Below are 19,812 nucleotides of genomic sequence, written 5' to 3' on the forward strand. Positions count from 1 at the left end.
TTTTAATGTGTATATTGTTGAGTTCTATTCTGTCCTGTTATCGTTATCTCATGTAGTTCTTTCCATATTTCTAGATAACCCTCATAATTGTGATTTTTACCAGCAATAGAATAGTTTATTGCATTAACACGCCAGCCTGCTGAGCCATTTCATGTAACAGATATGCAATATTCACGTGTATGGATGTAACAGTATTTATTTGACTAATCCCCCTTTATTGGACACTTGTGTTACTTCCAGTTTGGAGTATTAATTATAATGCTATTGAAAATATCCTTTTATAATAATCTTTATCTACATTTCTGCTTATTTTCTTAGGATTAATTTCTAGATGTAGAATTATAGAGTCAAAAGGTGATGAATCTTTTAAATGTTCTTTTGCCACCTAGCCAATAATGTTTCAGAAGGGCTTGACCAACTTTGTTATTAAAATTAATATATGCAAATGCAAATGCCTATTTCATGGCAAATGAAAGCATTTTAAAAAGACCAAAACAATCACCAGGTACAGTGGCTTGCACCTATAGTCCTAGCTATTCAGGAGGTTGAGGCAGGAGGATTGCTTGAGCCCAAGAGTTGGAGACTAGCTTGGGCAATGTAGCAGGACCTTGTTTCTACAAAAGAAAAAAAAAACAACCCCAAAAAACTAAAAAAAAAAGAAAAAAAAAAACCAAACAAATTTCAAAGCAACACTGCTGCTGCTAAAACCTTGATCTTGTAGGAGTGCATGATTATTTCTTTAGATGTTGGAATGAGGGCTGGATTATGTCTTGGGACATACCCTTGGCAGGATTTTGCAGGCAGTGGTAGATGTTGCTGTCAGGACTAGGGTGCAGTCAGTGACAGTAGGGAAGATTCCTCAGTGTGTCTGCCTCAGCAGCAGTCAATTGCTGGGTCTTCTCCCTTCCTCCCTTCTTGGTGGTCATTAGTGCCCTTCTCCAAATCTTTCTGGATCTTTGGGTTCCAGGTACAGAGCAGGATTTCACTTCCCAACCCCTTGTAGTTGGGTCACCAGTGATTGGGCCACATGGCCAGTTCTGGGCGATGAGATGTGAGTGGAAGTGCTGTGTGTGTCGTCGCCAGACCAAGCATTGAATGGTGGTGCAAGGCTGTGCAGAGCTTGCGTTCTCTCTCCCACACGCCTGGCAGCCTGTGAGTTGGTGACCACTTCCTCAGCCTGAGGCCTGGAGTAAGGAGATTTGGAGCAGCTCTCCACCCTCCATCCTACCCCTGTCAACCTGAGATGGGTATGTAGTGGTGTGAGAAAGATGCCTCTATTTATTTATTTATTTATTTTCTTGGAGACAGGATCTTGCTTTTTGCCCTGGCTGGAGTGCAGTGGCGTCATCACGGTTCACTGTAACCTCACACTCCCGGGCTCAAGTGATCCACCTCCCTCAGCTTCCTGAGTAGCTGGGACTACAGGTGCACACCACTGCATCTGTCTAATTTTTCTTATTTTTTGTAGAGATGGGGGTTTTGCTATGTTGCCCAGGCTGGTCTCGAACTCCTGGCCTCAAGCAGTCCTCCCACCTCAGCCTCCCAGAGTGCTGGGATCACAGGCATGAGTCTCTGTGCCTGGCCCTCTTTTTATTTTTGCCACTGAGTTTTTGGGAATGTTTGTTATCACAGCACAAGCCAGCCTATCCTGACTGCTATGCCTTCTCCTGCCCCCCTTCCTCCCAACATACACGGGCAACACACACATATCTGTTGTGTGGCCATAAGGCCTTTGCATGAGCCTAATGGTTGAGAATTAATAGAAATAGATATGAATCTCCTATGTTACCTAATTGGCATAAAATGCTTATCTACACTTAGCACTTAATTTTGTAAGCCATATTTGATGGCAAGTAAACAGAAAGTAAGTACCTTTGTCTATTTGGAGAGGTCCAAGAGCAAACAGAGTGTTGGTTGCAGGATAGGAAGGCAGAGGGAAGGGAACAGGTGATGATGGAGAGACTGAAGTCTGACCAGTGGGGCTGCAGAAGCATCAGTCTGGTCTGTAGCTTTATGCTTCCCAAGGTAGTATAAAAAGACTTAAGACATTGCCAAAAGAGTTTTCTGCCATGTGCACAGATAGGCAGGGTGTGTATGTGTGTGTTTGTGTGTGTGTATGTGTGAAATTGTGAAGAAACCACTTGCCCAGTGGAAAATAATGCCCCCTTTTAAACAAGCTGAAAAGGTCTTGATATAAGGCAGTGTGGTCTTGCTCCTCTGTTTACAGAGGAATCCTTTCATGCAGGCATGATATACAGAGGGTTTAAACCATTGAGAACCTTTATGCTAACAGACCATTTGTCTTGGATTGTCCAGGTTTCCAGGTTGTCTTCAAGCAGTACACCATAGACTTTGAAATTAGCTATTGTGTGGACAGATATATTACAGGTCTCTAAATTATCAGTTGCAGGAACTCGTCTAGCTCTATTTCAGTCTCTCTCTGTCCTGAGACTGTCACCTGGCTAATTCAGGTGTCAGGGCCTCTGTTCCTCTTCCTGCTTTTTAATTAACATCAACATTTCCAACTACTGTTTTATAGTTATTTTTTTTGTTGTTCCTGTGATACTTTCAAACCTCAGATTTTACATTAAGGGAAAGTGGGTCTTCTGCATGGGAAATGCAGATGTCTTCCCAAATTGTGTGCTCCAGCATCCTTTCTTTAGTAGAGAGAGTTCAGACTTTTGGGAAGCTAAAACCCTCTGGTTGCTGGATTGTGTGTCCCCTAACATCACAGAAAAGAAACAATACGTGTTACTTCTTTTCCTTTTAAATTAAAGTAACATAAATTCTTGTTTAGAGAATGCTTGAGAATTTCTCTCCAGGATACCCCGGAATGACATCAACCAACCACATGTAGGAATCGCTTTCTAGGAGACTCTCTGGGATGAAAGTTTTTCTCTTTCCAGAATGCTTTTCTTCTAGCCCACTGTCTCTAGTAGTTTATTATCTACATCTGAATCACCAGGGTGGTTGTTACTATGGCGATTCTTGGGTTAAACCCTAGACCCACTGACTGTGAACCTTTGGGGCTGGAGATCAGGAATCTACATTTTAATAGGCAGCCCAGTTTTTGAAGCCCTGCTTCCTGGCATATCTCCCAGTGTCTGCAGAGCATCTCCTAAATAAGCATTTTCCCTCACCTGCAACAGAGCCATTGGCCCTCTGTCTCGGAGACAGGACCGGAGCGAAGGAAGACGGCTCCCTGGCTCTTCTTCCAAAACCCTCCTGTGGGGCTAGTGTCTGCGAATGAGAAGGACACGCAGGAAAGTCAGTGAACAAGACTCAGGAAACACACGAGGAGTGAAACACTGAGAAGTTGGAGCCTCTTCTGGTCGGGGATTATGGAGCCCAGCACCGTGTAGTCTTTTCATTCGTTAGTCCTTAAACGTTTACGACATACATACCACGTGCCAGGCACCATTCTGGGTGCATTCCTCCAAGCCTTGCGTTCCCCATCTGTTCGTCAGATACAAAAAATGAAGATGAGATTTAAATTCCAAATTATCCCCAAATAGGTAGCACCAACAAAATAATTAGGAGAATTAAGGCAATTCTCTATCTTTCTCTGTGTGTGTGTTTTTTGTGTCACACATACTTACGTGGATTAGGGACTTTAGCTTGTGTTTTCTAAGCATATGTGTATAATTTATTCATTTCATTACTTCATTTATGCATTTGTTTATTCATGCAGTGAATAGCCACTCATTCATTCAACTAACATCTATTATAGACCTGCTGTGAACCAGTCTAGTTACTAAGTACTAGGAATACAGTGATAAACCAAACAAAATTCTTGCTCTTGTGGAGCTTTAATTTCAGAGTAGAAAATGCTCTTGTATAATTGCAAAGATGTGGAATCAACCTAAGTGCTCGATAACCAAGGAGTGGATAAAGGAAATGTGGTATATATTCACCATGGAATATTACTCTACCATTAAAAAGAATGAAATAATATCTTTTGCATCGACTTGGACAGAACTGGAGATTATTACCCTAAGTGCCGGAGTGCAGGAATGGAAAAATAAATACTGCATGTTCTTACTTATAAGTGGGAGTTAAGCTACAGCTATGCAGGGGCATAGAGTGGTACAATGGACACTGGAGAGTCAGGAGGGGGTGAGAGGGAGATGAGGAAAGAAAAACTACCTATTGGGTGCATTGTACAGTATTCGGGTGACAGGTACGCTGAAAACTCAGACTATATGATTCATTCACCACTATATGATTTATCCATGTAATCAAAAACCACTTGGAATCTTAAATCTATAGAAATTTTTAAAAAAAGAAAGAAAATGCTCTTGTATGCTTTATTGAATAAATAAATGTTGTTTGATAATTTGCTTTTCTGTGGAGATCAGCAATTCACCAGAATGCAAACTAGAGCACAGGGCTTGCCACCTTGCTTTCCTCCTGCCTGGTTTCATGAATATCCTTTTTAGCAAAGATGCTTTCCCAGACATTTTATTACATGTCTGAAATATTTATACATGAAACTGGGGAAAATGAATTAAAATTGTGAACTCTACATGGCACTTAAATCAAAATGGGAAGTTAGGCTGTTCGGCTATGGATTTTGACTGGCTCCCATTGGGAAATCCCTTTCAAGCAAAATCTTCGTGGAGCAACACACTTCAAAGAGGTTCCCAGTCATGCTGAGTTTAAAACTTGTTAATTGGACCTAATTGCAAACAGCTGCCCAGTTCAGCCACTGTTTGGGTTGGCACTCACCTACCTTAGATCTAGGTCATCTTTTTCATTACATTATATTTATATTGGGATCTTAATATATTTGTTATAATCTCAGAATTTGTCACTATCCAAAGGATTATGAGATGATAAATAAAAACATATTTGTCAAGTCCTGAGGTCACTGCCAAGTACAGAAGTACTTGGGAGCAGATGCCCTATTTGATACACTGTGTGTAGTCATGGTACCTCACTTAAACATATGGGAAAATTTCCAACAACAACAAAAAATCTGTGGGGTTTACTGACTTTTGTATGTAGGTGGAAACATTGAATGATCTTTTATTGTCTACTCTCTTTCACGTAAGTACTGAATTTTGATGCCATACATTATAGGAAGCAGGGAAAAAAACTAATAAATATTAGTTTATTAGTGGAAATTGCTGTTAGATCCAGTTTTACGAAATATACGTATTTCTCAAGAAGCATTGTGGGAATGACTTATTGATTAATAAAGAGTGATTTTCAGAATGTTTAACAAGTAGGAAGGCATGAACACTAAGCAATTAGAAGGAACATTGGCCACAGTAACTGGCATGGCCATACTTATGCATACTTGTTGTGTAGCAACCAAAGGACTCGTTATCAAGCAAGTTATCACTGAGGGTAACCTCAACATGATCTTGCTGGGTTTCAATACAAAATATGCACCCGAGAGTTATCTTACCCCAGGAGTGAGAGAGCTAGGCATTTCCACCCACTTCCATCCACCATGGGTTGAAGGCTGTCCGCCACGCCAGTGGCAAAGTGGGCTCTGGAGGTCTGAGGATGCCCTTGTGCCTTTGGAAATCAGGCTGCTGCATATTCAAGTGGTGAGTGCCAGGGGTATTGGTGGGCAGCACCTGCTCAGGTGGTAGGGGGGCATTTGATGGTGGGAGTGGGGGCTGAAATGGGGATCAGGAAATATTTCTTTCTTCACATAGGGCAATTGACATGAATTGATCCTCAGAATATGACTGTTAAATTAAATGGGATTGAGTATATAATGAAAATGATGTTAATATCGAGAATAATATAAATAGTTAATGCTTATTGGTTCTTACTATGTGATAAGCATGGCTTCTCTATTTTCCACATGAGGATTAGAGATATTGAATAACTTGCCCAAGAACACACAAGGGGAGTGGTAGAGACAGAATTTAGCCTGACACCATATCACAAACTCCTGAAAGTGTGAGAGGTTTAACACAAATTCCTTCCTCCCTCTCCCCCTCCCTCCCTCCCTGCCTCCTTCCTTCCTTCCTTTGACTTTCAACAAATATTTGAATACTTACTACATGCCAGATACTGCTTTAAGCATCACAGAGCAAAGAAACAATTTTGGTTCTTTTTGATCCAGAGAGTCCCCCCGCATCCTATCCTTGAGAAACATTTTCCCTTCCCCATGCCCTGCTCTAACTTTTTTGGGGCCCTGGCAAGTGTAAAAATAGAGGCTCGTATATGATGTCTAAATATTTAAAAGTTATAAATCAAGCTGACAAACTGTTAAATAAAATATGTCCCATCCTCCTGCCTGGACAGATACACCTGCCCAGAAGGGCAGGTGTGGATTCGGAGTCTGTGGAGCACCATGCAGGGATGTGGTGGCTTTGAGAGTGTGGACTTCGCACCCTGGCAGTCCCACATGAGGGGGGTAGTGTGCACATGAATGTGGGCACCCCAGCCTGCATATCCAAGCCACATCCCTGCCAACAGCCACCCCGTGGCCACTTTTTGGGCTTAGGGGTGTGGGCACTGGAGGTACGATCTGCCTTTGAGAGAATGGGTCTGGGGAAGGCTATGAAAGTGGGCTCGAGACCACTTGGACAGGGGAGTCAGGGGCTCGGGGACCAAAGGCATGGTCTGGAATAGAAGATGCAGGCTCCGGTGGGCTCATCGCTATGGCCACCCACCCGCTCCCTCCTGCTCCCCACTGAAAGGGACACAACCAGAGGATAACCGGGGTCCCTTTTTCCTCAGCCCAAGAGCAGTACTGCTCCTCCCTAGTCTCTCTTCTAAATCCCACTTCTGTATGTAAATATGTTTTGAGATTTGGCCTTCTGGGGATTTTTATAAAGGAAGATGTGGAATTTAAACACTCTGCTTGTTGAACAGAGGGCTGGGCATTTGAGGTGGGTGGTTGGTAGATGTCACCAGAAGCGGGGGAGTGGGGTGGCAGAGAGACCCACTGGCCTCTCTGGGCTGGCTGGACTTCTCCACATGCAGCAGCCCTAGTCCATGAAGGGGGAAGATGTGTTACCCTGACCCTCCCTCTTGAGACCTTCATGGGTTCATCCCAAACTTCTGGAAATGGATGCAACACAATTCAGCAGTGTCAGTATCAGCATTTCAGACAGTTCACTTCTCTAGCCATGATGGCATAAATTCTGGATAAACTCCTAAAACACATGCAAAAGCAATGCTTCCTTTACTGGGCTGGATTCTCCCGGGGAAGTCAGATAGAAGACCATCCAACCCAAACGGCGCATGTGCATGCTAACGTGTATTCTCCTCTCTCCCCTGGGGAAGGTAGATGGTTTAATATTTACTGATAATTCCTTATTATTTATTAAGCCTGCACAATGTGGTGGGACACTATAGCAGATAGTTCTCTATTTTTTAATTCTTAAGAAAATAGGAAACTATATATACATTTCCCCCATCTGAATTCTATTTCCTTCTCCCTTTGAGTTAGGGGAGGTACTGATGAATACTGTTTCCATTTATTTTTGTTTTTCGTATGGTGTATTAGTCAGAGCCAATAAGATATATCTGCATCTGTATCTGTAGATACGTAAATATATGAGAGGGGATTTATTATGAGAATTGGCTCATCTGATGATGGAGGCTGAGAAGCTCCATGATATGCCATCTGCAAGCCGGGGACCCAGAGAAGCCGGTGGTGTAGCGCAGTTCAACTTCCAAGGTGTGAGAACCAGGGGAGGCAATGGTACAACTGTCAGTCCAAGGCTAGCAGCCTGAGAACCTGGGCGGCTGCTGGTGCAAGTCTGGAATCTAAAGGCTGGAGAACCTGGAGTTCTGATGTCCAAGGGCAGGAGAGGATGAACGTCCCACCTCCAGAAGAGAGAGAATTTGCCTTTCTTCTGCCTTTCTGTTCTACCCAGGCCCTCAGCTGATGGGTGATGCCTGTCCATATTGTCTGAGGGCGGATCTTACTTTCTCAGTCCACTAATTCAAATGCCAATCTCTTCCAGAAACACCTTCCCAGCTGTTTGGATATCCCTTACCCCAGTCAGGGTGACACCTAAAATTAACCATCAGGCCAGGCGCGGTGGCTCACGCCTGCAATCCTAGCACTCTGGGAGGCTGAGGCAGGTGGATTGTTTGAGCTCAGGAGTTCGAGACCAGCCTGAGCAAGAGTGAGCCCCCGTCTCTACTAAAAAAAATAGAAACAAATTATCTGGACAACTAAAAATATATAGAAAAAATTAGCCAGGCATGGTGGTGCATGCCTGTAGTCCCAGCTACTCGGGAGGCTGAGGCAGTAGGATCGCTTGAGCCCAGGAGTTTGAGGTTGCTGTGAGCTAGGATGACACCACAGCACTCTAGCCCGGGCAACAGAGTGAGACTCTGTCTCAAAAAAAAAAAAAAAAAAATTAACCGTCACATATGGTAAATAGTAACATTTGCTTTTATAATTGCTTGGAGATAGTTGCAGAGAAGAAGTTGGATTTTCAATGTTTTAAAGTAGAAGGAGTGGGGTCAAGCATTAGGGGACACACCCCAACATCTTCCCTTCTCTGAGCGGCGCCCATGTCCATATCTCACAAGCCCTGTGCTTCAGGATGTCTCCCCAGGTGCTCTGTGACAACCAAAAATGTCTCTAGATGTTGCAAATGCCCCCTGGGTGTGATGTGCACTGTCTGGGGGATGGACACGCTTGAAGCTCTGACTCAGGTGGGGCAAAGACAATATATGTAACCTAGACATTTGTACCCCCATTATATGCTGAAATAAAAATAAAAAGAACCACTGGCTTAGACAACATCATCCTTCAATGTCAATGGTTTGTTCTTCTCCCCTTGTTAATTTGACAAATATTTTTTCAATGCACATTATGCTCGTAGATACAAGATAAGCATTGTCCTTGCCTTCGTGGAACTCCAGTCTAAAATCATGAACTAAGCTGAGAATTTATTGAGTATTCCCTAGGACTAGAACACACGCTAATGTGTTTATAGGTGATAATGATCTTTATTAATTCCATTAGTACTAATTGCAGCATTACATAATGCTTGTGTTTCCCCTTCAGGTGATTATTGTCTCCTGGGCACAGGTAACCCAACAGGTGAGCCTCTCAGGGAACCACTAGTAGATCCAGAATGACAAGTAGCTTATTTAATATGCCAACTCCAGTGTGGTGGCTGGCAAGGAGCTGTGATGGGAAGCCTTCGGAAGTCACACCCAAGCTCATTGAGCAAGCAGTCTGTGCATGGCATGAGTAGCTGCTGAGCACACCAGGAGTTTGCCACCATGGGAGCTGCCCAGGATGGAGAGCAAATGAGAAATGGAGCCAGATGTAACTCCTTGAGGACCTGAATGCAACTGAGTCAACAGGACCCTGGCCCTGCCAAGAGAGCACACAACAGACATCGATCAGCCACAGACATCAGTGTGGAGGCCTTCCAGGGTGCAAACTGGAGGAACTGGAGGATGGCACAGGGACCTGCACATGCAAACCATGTGGACCAAGGACCTTCTGCCCCTTTCCTGCCACCGCGAAGTAAACTCTTCCCCCAGGGCTCCACTTGGAGAGAAATGGGTGAGTGGGGGAGGAAAACTGCAAGACTGAAATATCTAGGAGACTGTTTAAAATTATTGCATTGGATGACATTTAATTTTCCTTCTCTACTTGGTAAGGTGAAGGGCTCAGGAGAAAGATTAGATCAATTATAGAAAATAATGAAGCTGCATTTTCTTTGTGTAACTAAAGTAAAAAGTAAAATTTGAACTTGCTAAAATTATGTTAGCCCTGCCTCTGTGCATACGTGCAGACACACACACACACACACACACACACACACACACACGTGCACAGGGCACTTCTGTGAGTTCTTCCCTGCCACCACCTCCCCCCAAGAATCCATACTCATAGATGCATTAGTGAGAAATGTAGACGTTACTGAAGATTTCAAAGGGTGATGAAGGAGGTTTTGTTGTAAACCCCACAGCAAACGGGTTTATATCCTGCTTTGACACTGTGTTCATCATTCCTAAGATGTATTTTTTCATGTTCGAATATTTGATATCTCTGAAGCCAGCATCTGTCTTGCTGTGTTGGTTTGTCATGGTATAATCGACAGCATGTTTCCTTTTATAGCAACACATAAAATAATGGTGTGTCTTACATTGGTGGCTTCTTATACTTGAAAAAATCCCTGTAGTTTTCTGCTTTGCTGTCCGTCCTCAGTTGCAACCAGAGGCTTTACCCACCAAGGCAACTGAGTAGAGAGGTGCAAAGTACAGATTCTAGAGTCAGACCATCATTCACCAGCTCCACCATTCACGAGTCACGTGACCTCAGGCAAGTTACTGCACTGCTCAGGGCCTTTGTCTCTCCATCTGTAAAATGGGGATAATATTATTAACTACTTCATAGGATTGTAGTAAGAGTTAAATGAGTTGATACATTTAAAAACATTGAAACAGTGATACGCAGTGGTGAGTACTAGAAAAATTGTTCTTATGATTAATATGCCCTCAGTCCCCTCCCACACAGGCCCAGCCTCTTACTGCTTTTTCCTTCCTTTCTGATTTTATGAATAATAGTTCAGTGACCACTGTTTGCTATGTGATCACATCCTTGAGTTGTCACCTCTCCTTCCCATGTGGTTTACCTAATTATTCCCTCCAAACAAATATGTTTTTTGTTAGAAGAATTCTGGGACATAAAAGTTGCTGTGTGTGCTGAGATATTTTTATCAGTATTTCTGAGGCATCTGTGGTGGATGCAGGAGATAGTGAGGTACGAGCCTGACTGGAGCTGAGCTGGTGTTTTGGGGAGCATTAGGGCATAGGATGGAAAAAAATAGGTTGGAGCCAGATGGCCATTCAAAGGATCGGTATGATACCTCTCCCACAGCTCTCCTGGTAGCCTTTGTGCTTTGACAGCAGCCTTCTGTGCTAAGGACACCCAGCCACATGGGCAGGCATCAGTCCACAAGGGCGGAGAGGACTTTCATGCCCTCTTCAAATCACTGTGTAGGATGGCGATGCTTCTTCCGCATAGAAGGCTGGCCTGGGAAACAAGTCAGTAAAGGTGAACTGTGGCTATGAACTGAGGCATTGATCTGGGCTTAGGTGAAGGGTACAGATTCAGGAACAACACTTCAGATACAGGGGCTTTAGAGAAAGACAAAAACAAAGAGACACCCCAGCACATCTGGGCTCGAGGTGTGTCATGGGCCTGTGTGCCCTGGTAAGCTTTTCCAGAAACTTGGTGCCGGAGTTTGAATGGCTGCAGGCCTGGCATTTTCTTCAGTGCGGCTAAACAAAAAATCAACCCTCGCAAATGGAAAATTTCTTGTGTGGGGTTAGTAGGTCCAGCTCCAGAAAGGAACACACTAAAGGCAGAGTGTGTCTTGGCATGGGGTGTCCAGTAACCCAACTGTTCAGCAGTGCTGCACCCCGTTAACTCATTTCCTTAGTGACCTTGTCTACAGGAGCAAATAGCTTTCAGACTGCTCACCTTTGGAACCAAGTAAGAGTTTTTGAATGGGGATTTTTAAAAAATGTCTTTTTTGGTTTGTTTTGGGTTTAATGAGTCAGTGCTTTATTTTACTACGAGTGTTTATAACCAAACCGAAATGTGTGTAAGATCTTGAACCTCCCCCCCTCAACTATTTTCTATTTGTTCCCGGAAAAATTCCAATGCCAGATTTTGCCATAGTAACCAGAGGCAAATATGAAGAAAGCAATGAAATGCAAACTGGGAAAGGGTTTCCCTCCAATGTGGCTTGCGTTTCCGTTAGGGCACACAGCTCCCGTGTGAAGGCGAGAGGAGGCCCTGCGGTTCCTCCTGGTGGGGGCTGGTAGAGCCCAGCTCTGCCAACTTCCAGGACCTACGAGGAAACCTGTCTCTCATCAACCAGGCCAGGAGGAGAAGGACCAACTTTCCTGCTCTTCAGGCTTTGTGTGTGTTGGCTGTTGATCTTTATTTTTGTACGTCACATTTTCAAAATTAAATGTGTTGAATTATTATTCCATTATGTTTTTTCTCTGATGTATTTAATAAACAAGGCTGTTGTTTATTTCCTAATGGTTCCCTCAAATGCTCTTTGGAAGAATGCAGAGTATATATGCGTAAGCAAACAAAATGAGACATGAGAGTCCTCAAATACCTGTCTGTGATGTCCCTTTGTCATCATGGTGATGCTATGAGCTTGGTCTCCTTGCCCATAGGTAGAATCATCTCTGGTTTCATTATAGCACAGACTTCCTGCTGAAAGCACTTTGAGGTTTTGAGTTACTTCAGGTGTTGGTTCTGAACAGCGATGTGTTGGTAAACAGCCGGCTCTCAGAAATAAAATTGCCTTGAAGTATACAGTGTGCTGATTTCTGTGGTAATACTCCCACCATGGTGGATTTCAGGCTACCAAAGTGAGTTCACGAACATGGAGCTAGAAAGAGATGCACCCAGTAGACTCTGGTGCGCTGGAGGGATCTGGCTACACCATCCCGGGGTTCTCTACCTCAGCACTGTTGACATTTTGGGCTGGATAATTCTTTGTTGTCGGTGGCTGTCCTGTGCATTGTAGGATGTTTAGCAGCATCTGTGGCTTCTACCCACTAGATGCCAGGAATACCCCTCACCCCAACTTGTGACAATGAAAAATTTCTCCAGACATTGACCAATATCCTTGAGGGGCAAAATATCCCCCAGCTCTGGGCCATTCTGCATGGGTGGTATTTGTAATAGAAGGTGCAGTCAGCAGATGGTAGATCTTCGCCTACCAACAGTAGGTTTTCCATGAACCATCTGAATACGCACCTGAAGAGGTTCTCTCTTGACATTTTGGACATGGTATTTAAAAAAATTGCAGCGTGCTTCCTTGGGGAGTCTTGAGAAGAGTGATATTATAAAGAATGAAGGCACCAAAACAGAGCAGGGCCACTAAGGGAGCTTCAGGGTAATTCCAGGGGTGTCAGGGGTGGGGAAACTGTGGCCTTGGGGCCGCATGTGGCCTTCTGGATCCTTGAGTGCAGCCTTTTGACTGAATCTAAATTTTAAATCTAAATCCTGTTATTAAAAGGATTTGTTATGTGAAGTTTGGATTCAGTCAAGGGGCTGCACTTGGGGATCTGGAGGGCCACATGTGGCCTTGAGGCCACTGGTGGGGACCCCATGGCTAGGAGTGACTTGTCCAAGAACAAGATGTGGGTGTGTTTGGGAGAGTCACCAAGGCAATGTGTTAAATGCTGTGAACACTTCTGTGACATACTAGGAATTAGGACTGATTCCAACTTGTAGCTAAACACGTTTTGTGGGCTTTCCAATGTTAGGTTTAGATGGCCAGATTCTGACATCTCCCTGCCCCTTCCCTTTACCTCCTTGGAAATATTTGCTCATGAAAATCACATTATAATCAAGGACTTCTGTTGTAGATAGAATTAATCCCATCAGCTTCAGGAGTCAGTAGATTATCCAAATGTTCTATACAGGAAGATCAAGTGCTTTTCTTTAAAGAATAAATGTTGAAGACTGGCAATGATTCCTCTCTCCTTCCTTCCATATCTGTGCTGGTCTTCTCATCGATGAGGTATCCTGGGCCATTTCCAAAATCACCTAAGAAATGGATTTATAGAAGAAAATGACTTCCCAGTAGAAAAGTTAAAATGACAAGATTAATGTGATAAGAACTAAGAAAGCCGTTCCTAGAGTGCATTCAAAATGTATTTTTAATGCACAGAGGCACCCAGTCAAAAAGGAAATATTAAGGAAGGATAATTTTCATCAGCAGAGTTCCCTGGCATTGGAAGTTCCAGTGTAATTAGGGCAATCACATTCAAGTTCATCAATATACTTCTAATGCCAATAAATTGGGCTTAATGAGGAGAGTGAGTCTGCTTTTATTAGGGGATTGAATACAAGTGAGAGGAGTGCTTGAAAAGTATTACAATTTGGTAGTTTTGTGTGGGATAATTCATCATTTCATTCCAGACTGGTTTTTCACAGGAAGAAGTGCTGGTGGCTCTTAAGAAAATTTGACATCATCAAAGTTTATTGTCACTACCTCCTGCTTCTCACATTGTCCTTTGCCACGACCCTCCAGGTGCACAGGGATCATGCAGGCCACCCCCACGGTCCCTGCCCGTTCTCTTCCATGAAGGGTTATACACCCATCTTTCAAGGCCACCTGGGCAATATGGGCTGTTTGGATTTTTGCTCTCTTTTCCCAGAAGACAGTTCAGCCTCAGCATCTTAATCTAAAGGGATCAATAATGCAGTGGTGTCAGGCCTTGTATCAGGCTAAGGTGGAGATATTTTGGGCTACAGGGAACTTTTAACGCGACCCTGTATAATACTCCCTATTCAATGGTGTTTAGGCCACATAGCCCACAAGGAAAGGCCTCAAGGGAGATCCAAAAATTCTCTTCCTCCACATGGATTTTGAATTGATCAAATCTTGCTACTTTTTTGTGATGAAGCTATCTGCACAACAAGTAATGATATATTTTTCCTCAAAGTGGAAAAGGTAGGAGCAATAGCTTTCAGTCCTGAGGACAAATGCTATTAACCTTCATAAGCCCTGGGACCTCGGGGGCAATATTGAGGAGAAAATAGAGTGAAGAATTTGCTATGTAGTATTTGGCCCCGGGTGGACATCTAAGACTCCCAGAGCCTAGCACTGCACTCCTGCGCTGTTGCACAGGCCACGAGAGTGGTACTAAGAGATGTCAAGGCATGAGTGGTGTTGGTCCTTGGAAACAGCAGATGCCAAATAGCCATGTCTCACTAGACGATTCTTTCAGAAGATTCCTTTGTGCCAACTACTTGTCTTTGTCATGGGATCCTTCCTGGCTCTGCAACACAGATGTGGAAAGTGAAGAGAGGATGTCATTAGATTTCATTTCCACAAGTGGAAAATACACAATTTACCATGGGATGTTTAATATATGAATATATTACTCACCATGTGTATCCAGAACCTTATGTAGAAATAGACCTAAAGAGTAGCGTATAGATGTATATTGCTCCTCATTGTAAAATGGTTAGGCCTGTTTCACGCTGGGCTTGGGGGTTGGTTGGACTCCTGGGACAAGGTCTGGTGTTCAGTTTGTGGGCTGAGTGCCTTGATTTAGTCCATTCATTCAGGAGGTCTCAGGATCCATTCACCATATCTACACTCACAAGCCTAATTTACTCACCAGAATGACTGCTGGATTGTGAGCCCTTGGACAACAGGACCTATGGCTTATTTTGTATCCTCAGTGCCTAGCATAGTGCCAGACATGTAATAGATTCTTTTGTAAAAGGTATTTTACAGCTTTGTTGAGGTATAAATGATGCACAATCAACAGCATGTATTTAAAGTCCCTACTTGATGAGGTTTGATACATGTATGCACCCATGGAATCGTCACCACAACCCAGATGATGAACGTGTCCATCAGCCCCAAAGTTTCCTGTGTCCCTTTGAAAACCTTCCCCACTTTCACACATTGTTCCCAGATAACGACTGTTCTCCCTTCTGTCACTATAGATTAGTTTGCATTTTCTAGAATTTTACATAAACGACATCATACAACATGAACTCCACTTTTCAGTCTGGCTATTTTCACTCAGCAGAATTATCTTGAGATTCATTGATGTTGTTCCGTAGGTTAATAGTTTCTTCATTTTTGTTGCTGAATGGTATTCCATTGCATGACTTATGATAGGTACTTAACAAGTGTCTGTGGCCTTACGTTGACCTGAAAATTGATTTTTAAAAACATAATTGGGGAAGAGTGGACCATGGGATATCACTCCATTCCTCACTCACGAAGTCAAATAGAAATCAGGAGGTGAGTTGGCCTGGTAGAGATTCTTGTTGTCATCCAATGTCAGATTTCCCTTCTTTCATGTAACAGAATGACTAATTTTTAGCTGGGTACAGAACTGTCTGGAATAAAGACTACAATTGTCAGCCTTCTGTAATGTCATGTGTGGCCGTGTGACTAAGTTGTAGTCAATATGAGGTAAGCAGAAGGGGTGTGTGAAACTCTTTAGAAGTCTACTTGAAGGAAGAGGGATTTCTTCTTTTTCTTTTTCCTGTTTCCTGTTGTCCGGAATGTAGTCATAATGTTTGGAGCTCTAACAGCCATTCTGGACTAGAAGGGACATTGAGAATGGAAGCCACTCATGGCAGAGCAATAAAGTAGAACAGGCGTGGGTCCCTGACACCACAGAGTGCCACGCCAGACCTGGGTTAACTGCCTCCACACTTCATGACTGTGAGAGAGATACAGACTTTGATCTAGTTTAAACCACTGCTCTTTCGAGGTTTTCTGTTTCTTGCAGCCCAAACAATCCTGACTGGTACGGTCAGTAAGGACAGCATTAGGTAGAACAAAAGGGAGCTTAACTTTGCCGAAAGGTCATTTACATCATGCTAATGTGTCCATCTTCACTCGGGGATGTTTCTGACTAGAAACCTGGTATCAGCTATTGGATTTTCTTTTCACAAGTTCTAGAAAAACACTGAGGAATCATTCTTTACTATTTTTTTTCCCAACCATGTGACTCAGTCCTATTTACACCTATCATTAAAATTTTAGACTTCTCAAAATTATAACTTATTTTACACGTATTTACTTTTGACTTGGTGGCTCTGTGGTGGGATATGGGTTTAGCCTAATGTCATTAAAAATTTACAAGTGATAGTTATGGTGACTTATTTGGAAATGTTTTCTATAGATGCCTGGTCTCATTTATTTTGTATGGATTCTTGTTATGTTTAATTTCTAGAGATGGTTTAGTTTGTGATGCTCTCATTTTTTATTTGAAATATTTCAAACATACATAAAAGAGTGTATGTCCAGATGTCATTTATCTGGCAAACATGACTCTGTACAACAGTTGTTGCCAACTTTACTTATTGATTTAGCAGTGAAACCCTCTTCAAATGGCATCGTATGCAGAACCCATTATGTAAAATATCCCAGAGCTTCTCTGGTTGGAAGTCGAAGTGGAGGGCTTGCAGCCTTACTAGATGAACCCCTTCCTACCCACCTCTCCCCCACCATGGTAGCCCCTGAGATATGCTCACACAGCCTGAAGGCCCTGTGAGTGCAGCTGAAAACCACAGATTTAGAACATGTTCTAGATTCAGAAAGTAAGCTAAACACTGTTCCAGAATCCGCCAAAATAGGTGACCCAATGCCTAAATGTTAAAGCCCACGCATTTTATTCATGGAGGAGCCTCTAAGACTCTCATTCAGATTTCTGCACTCTTATTTTAGCCACAGTTCTGACATATAATCTGATTTGTCAGTCACCAAAGAACAGCACAACTCAGAGGCGAAAGGCAGACACAGCCAGACATGACTGCTAGCAGTTCGATCAGTAAGAGAGGAGACAAGGATGTTTAAAAAGGCACACACTAGACATTAAAAACCACCTTCTGAGGTCATTTATGCTAAAGTCTCCCTAACATATTCTATTGGATCATGAAGGAGTGATTTTATATATTTTTATATATATATAGTACGTATATATGTATATGTGTATATTTAAATATATTTAGTGGGTGTGGGTATGTAGTTGTATAAAGAATGCATATATACACATATGTACAGATGATATTTATATACATACATATATTTATATATGTATACATACATGTATAAAAATATGTATATACATATGCAATATTTTGTTTAGTGTTTATAATGATAAACTAAGAAGAAATGCCTCACTTATGTTTTATATTTTTTATCCTATTTTATAGTAACAACAGTAATACTTATTGAAATGACTTTTATGTGCTAGGTACTGTTCTAAGTGTTTGATATAGTTAAGTTATTTAATCTTTAGCTTTTATATAGTTAAGTTATTGAACCTCTACTTTATGAAGTAGAGACTGTCATTATCCCCAGAGGCAAAGAGAAACTCAGTCCCTTGCCCAATGTCACACAATGAGCACCTTGTGGAGCTGGGATTCAAACCCAGGCATTTTGGGTCCAGGGCCCATGCCTTTTTTTTTTTTTTTTTTTTTTTTTTTTTTTTTTGCTACAAGATCTTTCTGTGTCTCCACAAGTAGAGTGCAATGGTGTCATCATAGCTCATGGCAACCTCAAATTTCTGGGCTCAGGCAGTTCTCCTGCCTCGGCCTCCCAAGTAGCTGGGACTACAGATGCACACCACCACGCCCTGCTAATTTTTTCTATTTTTGGTAGAGATGGGGTCTTGCTCTTGCTCAGGCTGGTCTCAAACTCCTGGCCTCAAACAATCCCTCTGCGTCACCCTCCCAGAGTGCTAGGATTACAAGCATGAGCCACCGCACCCGGTCGCATGCTCTTAATATACTCCATAGCTTAGGAAAATTTCCCAGATTTAAACAATAAAAGAGCAAACATCTTGTGGCTAGCAAAAATTTTCAGTAGTTTGGAAAATTACTTATTCAATAAGTGGAAAACTCACTGGAGCTCCAATAATCCTGAGTAAATGAAAGAACACAGTGAATGGAGACTGGAACCCGGGTCTCCTAATGGCACATCTAAAGTTCTTTTCCCCTGTGCCATATGGCTTGTCAGGAAGGCCACAGGGAGGTAGGCTAACTTGAGCAGGTCTGAGTAACCAGAAAATATCCCACGTCAGACTGTTGGCAATGAAAGTGAGACACTCAGACCCAAACCACCTGCAAGATGGTTGCATTTTCATTTATAATGTTGTCATCTTCTTAGTGACTCGAGGTATTTTGGAGTTGACATAAAAGCTACTGTATTTTTGACAGGCGTTTCTGTCTGGCCTGTGTTTATATATTGTGGTAGAAGAGTCAGAAGACTTCAAGCTGCAAAAGTGAATCCTGTTTCAAGTTATGAAAGTGCCACAGTGTGGGGTGCAGTTCGGCATGAGTCACCTTAGGCACTAGGATTTCCTTGGTTTCATCTACAACTTTGGTTGCTGTTCTTTGTGCTCAGGGCTTCAGAAATTGCCTTGACCTTTGCTGTCGTTATGTCTGCAGGTATGGACTCATTTCTTCTATTTGGGAATGAAACATCATTTCAAGAGAAGCTTCTCATTGTAAAAGGTCCCCACATTCTGAAGGAAACCAGAAACACCTTTTCTTATAGGGCTGGAGACTTAATTTATCATACATCACCCCCACCCCCAGTGTTATTTTCATGATTGTCGTAAGTGGATAAGTCACAGGCAATCGAACACATACACATACATGTGGTCCATCAACCAGGCTTTAAGACAGCTAATTTTCTTTTCTTTCCTTTCTTTTTTTTAAGAAATCAAGTAAGTCAAGATAAAACAAATAAAAATGCTCAGCACATTTGCTGAAATCAGCAAAATCAAATTACTTGCTAACCATATCACACTATTTCAAGCCAATCCTACTTAACCACCCCTCACATTGCTCATACTTGCCTGCTCAGTGAACTCCTATTCATGTTACAAAGCCCAGTGTTTGTTACCACTTTTGTGCTATTTCCAAACATTAAACATACCTCTATTGTAGCACATATCTGGTGGAATAGTTATTTATTGCATATCCACTGCCCTTGTTTGGCTATGAGTTTCTTGCAGGTAGGATTCATAACTAATGTGTCACCATACCCTCACACACAGAAGGTGTGGTATGCAGAATTCTAAGATGGGTCCCGAGATTCCCAGCCCCTCTGGGAATATCCAATACAATCCCTTCTTTCTGAATGTGGATGGGACCTGTGAATATGATGGCTGTCGCTCTCTCTGGTTAGGTTACATTATATGGCTAGGGTAAAGGGATTTTGCAGATATATTAATAATTAAAGTCACATACCAGTCACCCTTGAATTAATAAAAAGGGAGATTAGTGAAAGACCTTTAAAGAGGACTGGGCCCTTCCTGAAGGAAGAGATTCCCTGCTTGCTT

At 42.6% G+C, this 19,812-nt stretch overlaps 1 protein-coding gene across 1 annotated transcript in view; it reads left to right on the forward strand.

Moving 5' to 3' along the window:
- Positions 1-19,077, forward strand: part of GDNF-AS1 (GDNF antisense RNA 1 (head to head)) — a 33,720-nt gene extending 14,643 nt beyond the window's left edge. Inside the window, exon 3 of the mRNA XM_012649480.1 lies at positions 18,821-19,077. Coding sequence (XP_012504934.1) covers positions 18,821-19,077 — 257 coding nt within the window. The remainder of the gene's footprint in view (positions 1-18,820) is intronic.
- The last annotated feature ends 735 nt before the right edge of the window (positions 19,078-19,812 follow it).

Source organism: Propithecus coquereli, unplaced genomic scaffold, assembly GCF_000956105.1.
Source record: "Propithecus coquereli isolate 6110/MARCELLA unplaced genomic scaffold, Pcoq_1.0 Scaffold110, whole genome shotgun sequence".
NCBI lineage: Eukaryota > Metazoa > Chordata > Mammalia > Primates > Indriidae > Propithecus > Propithecus coquereli.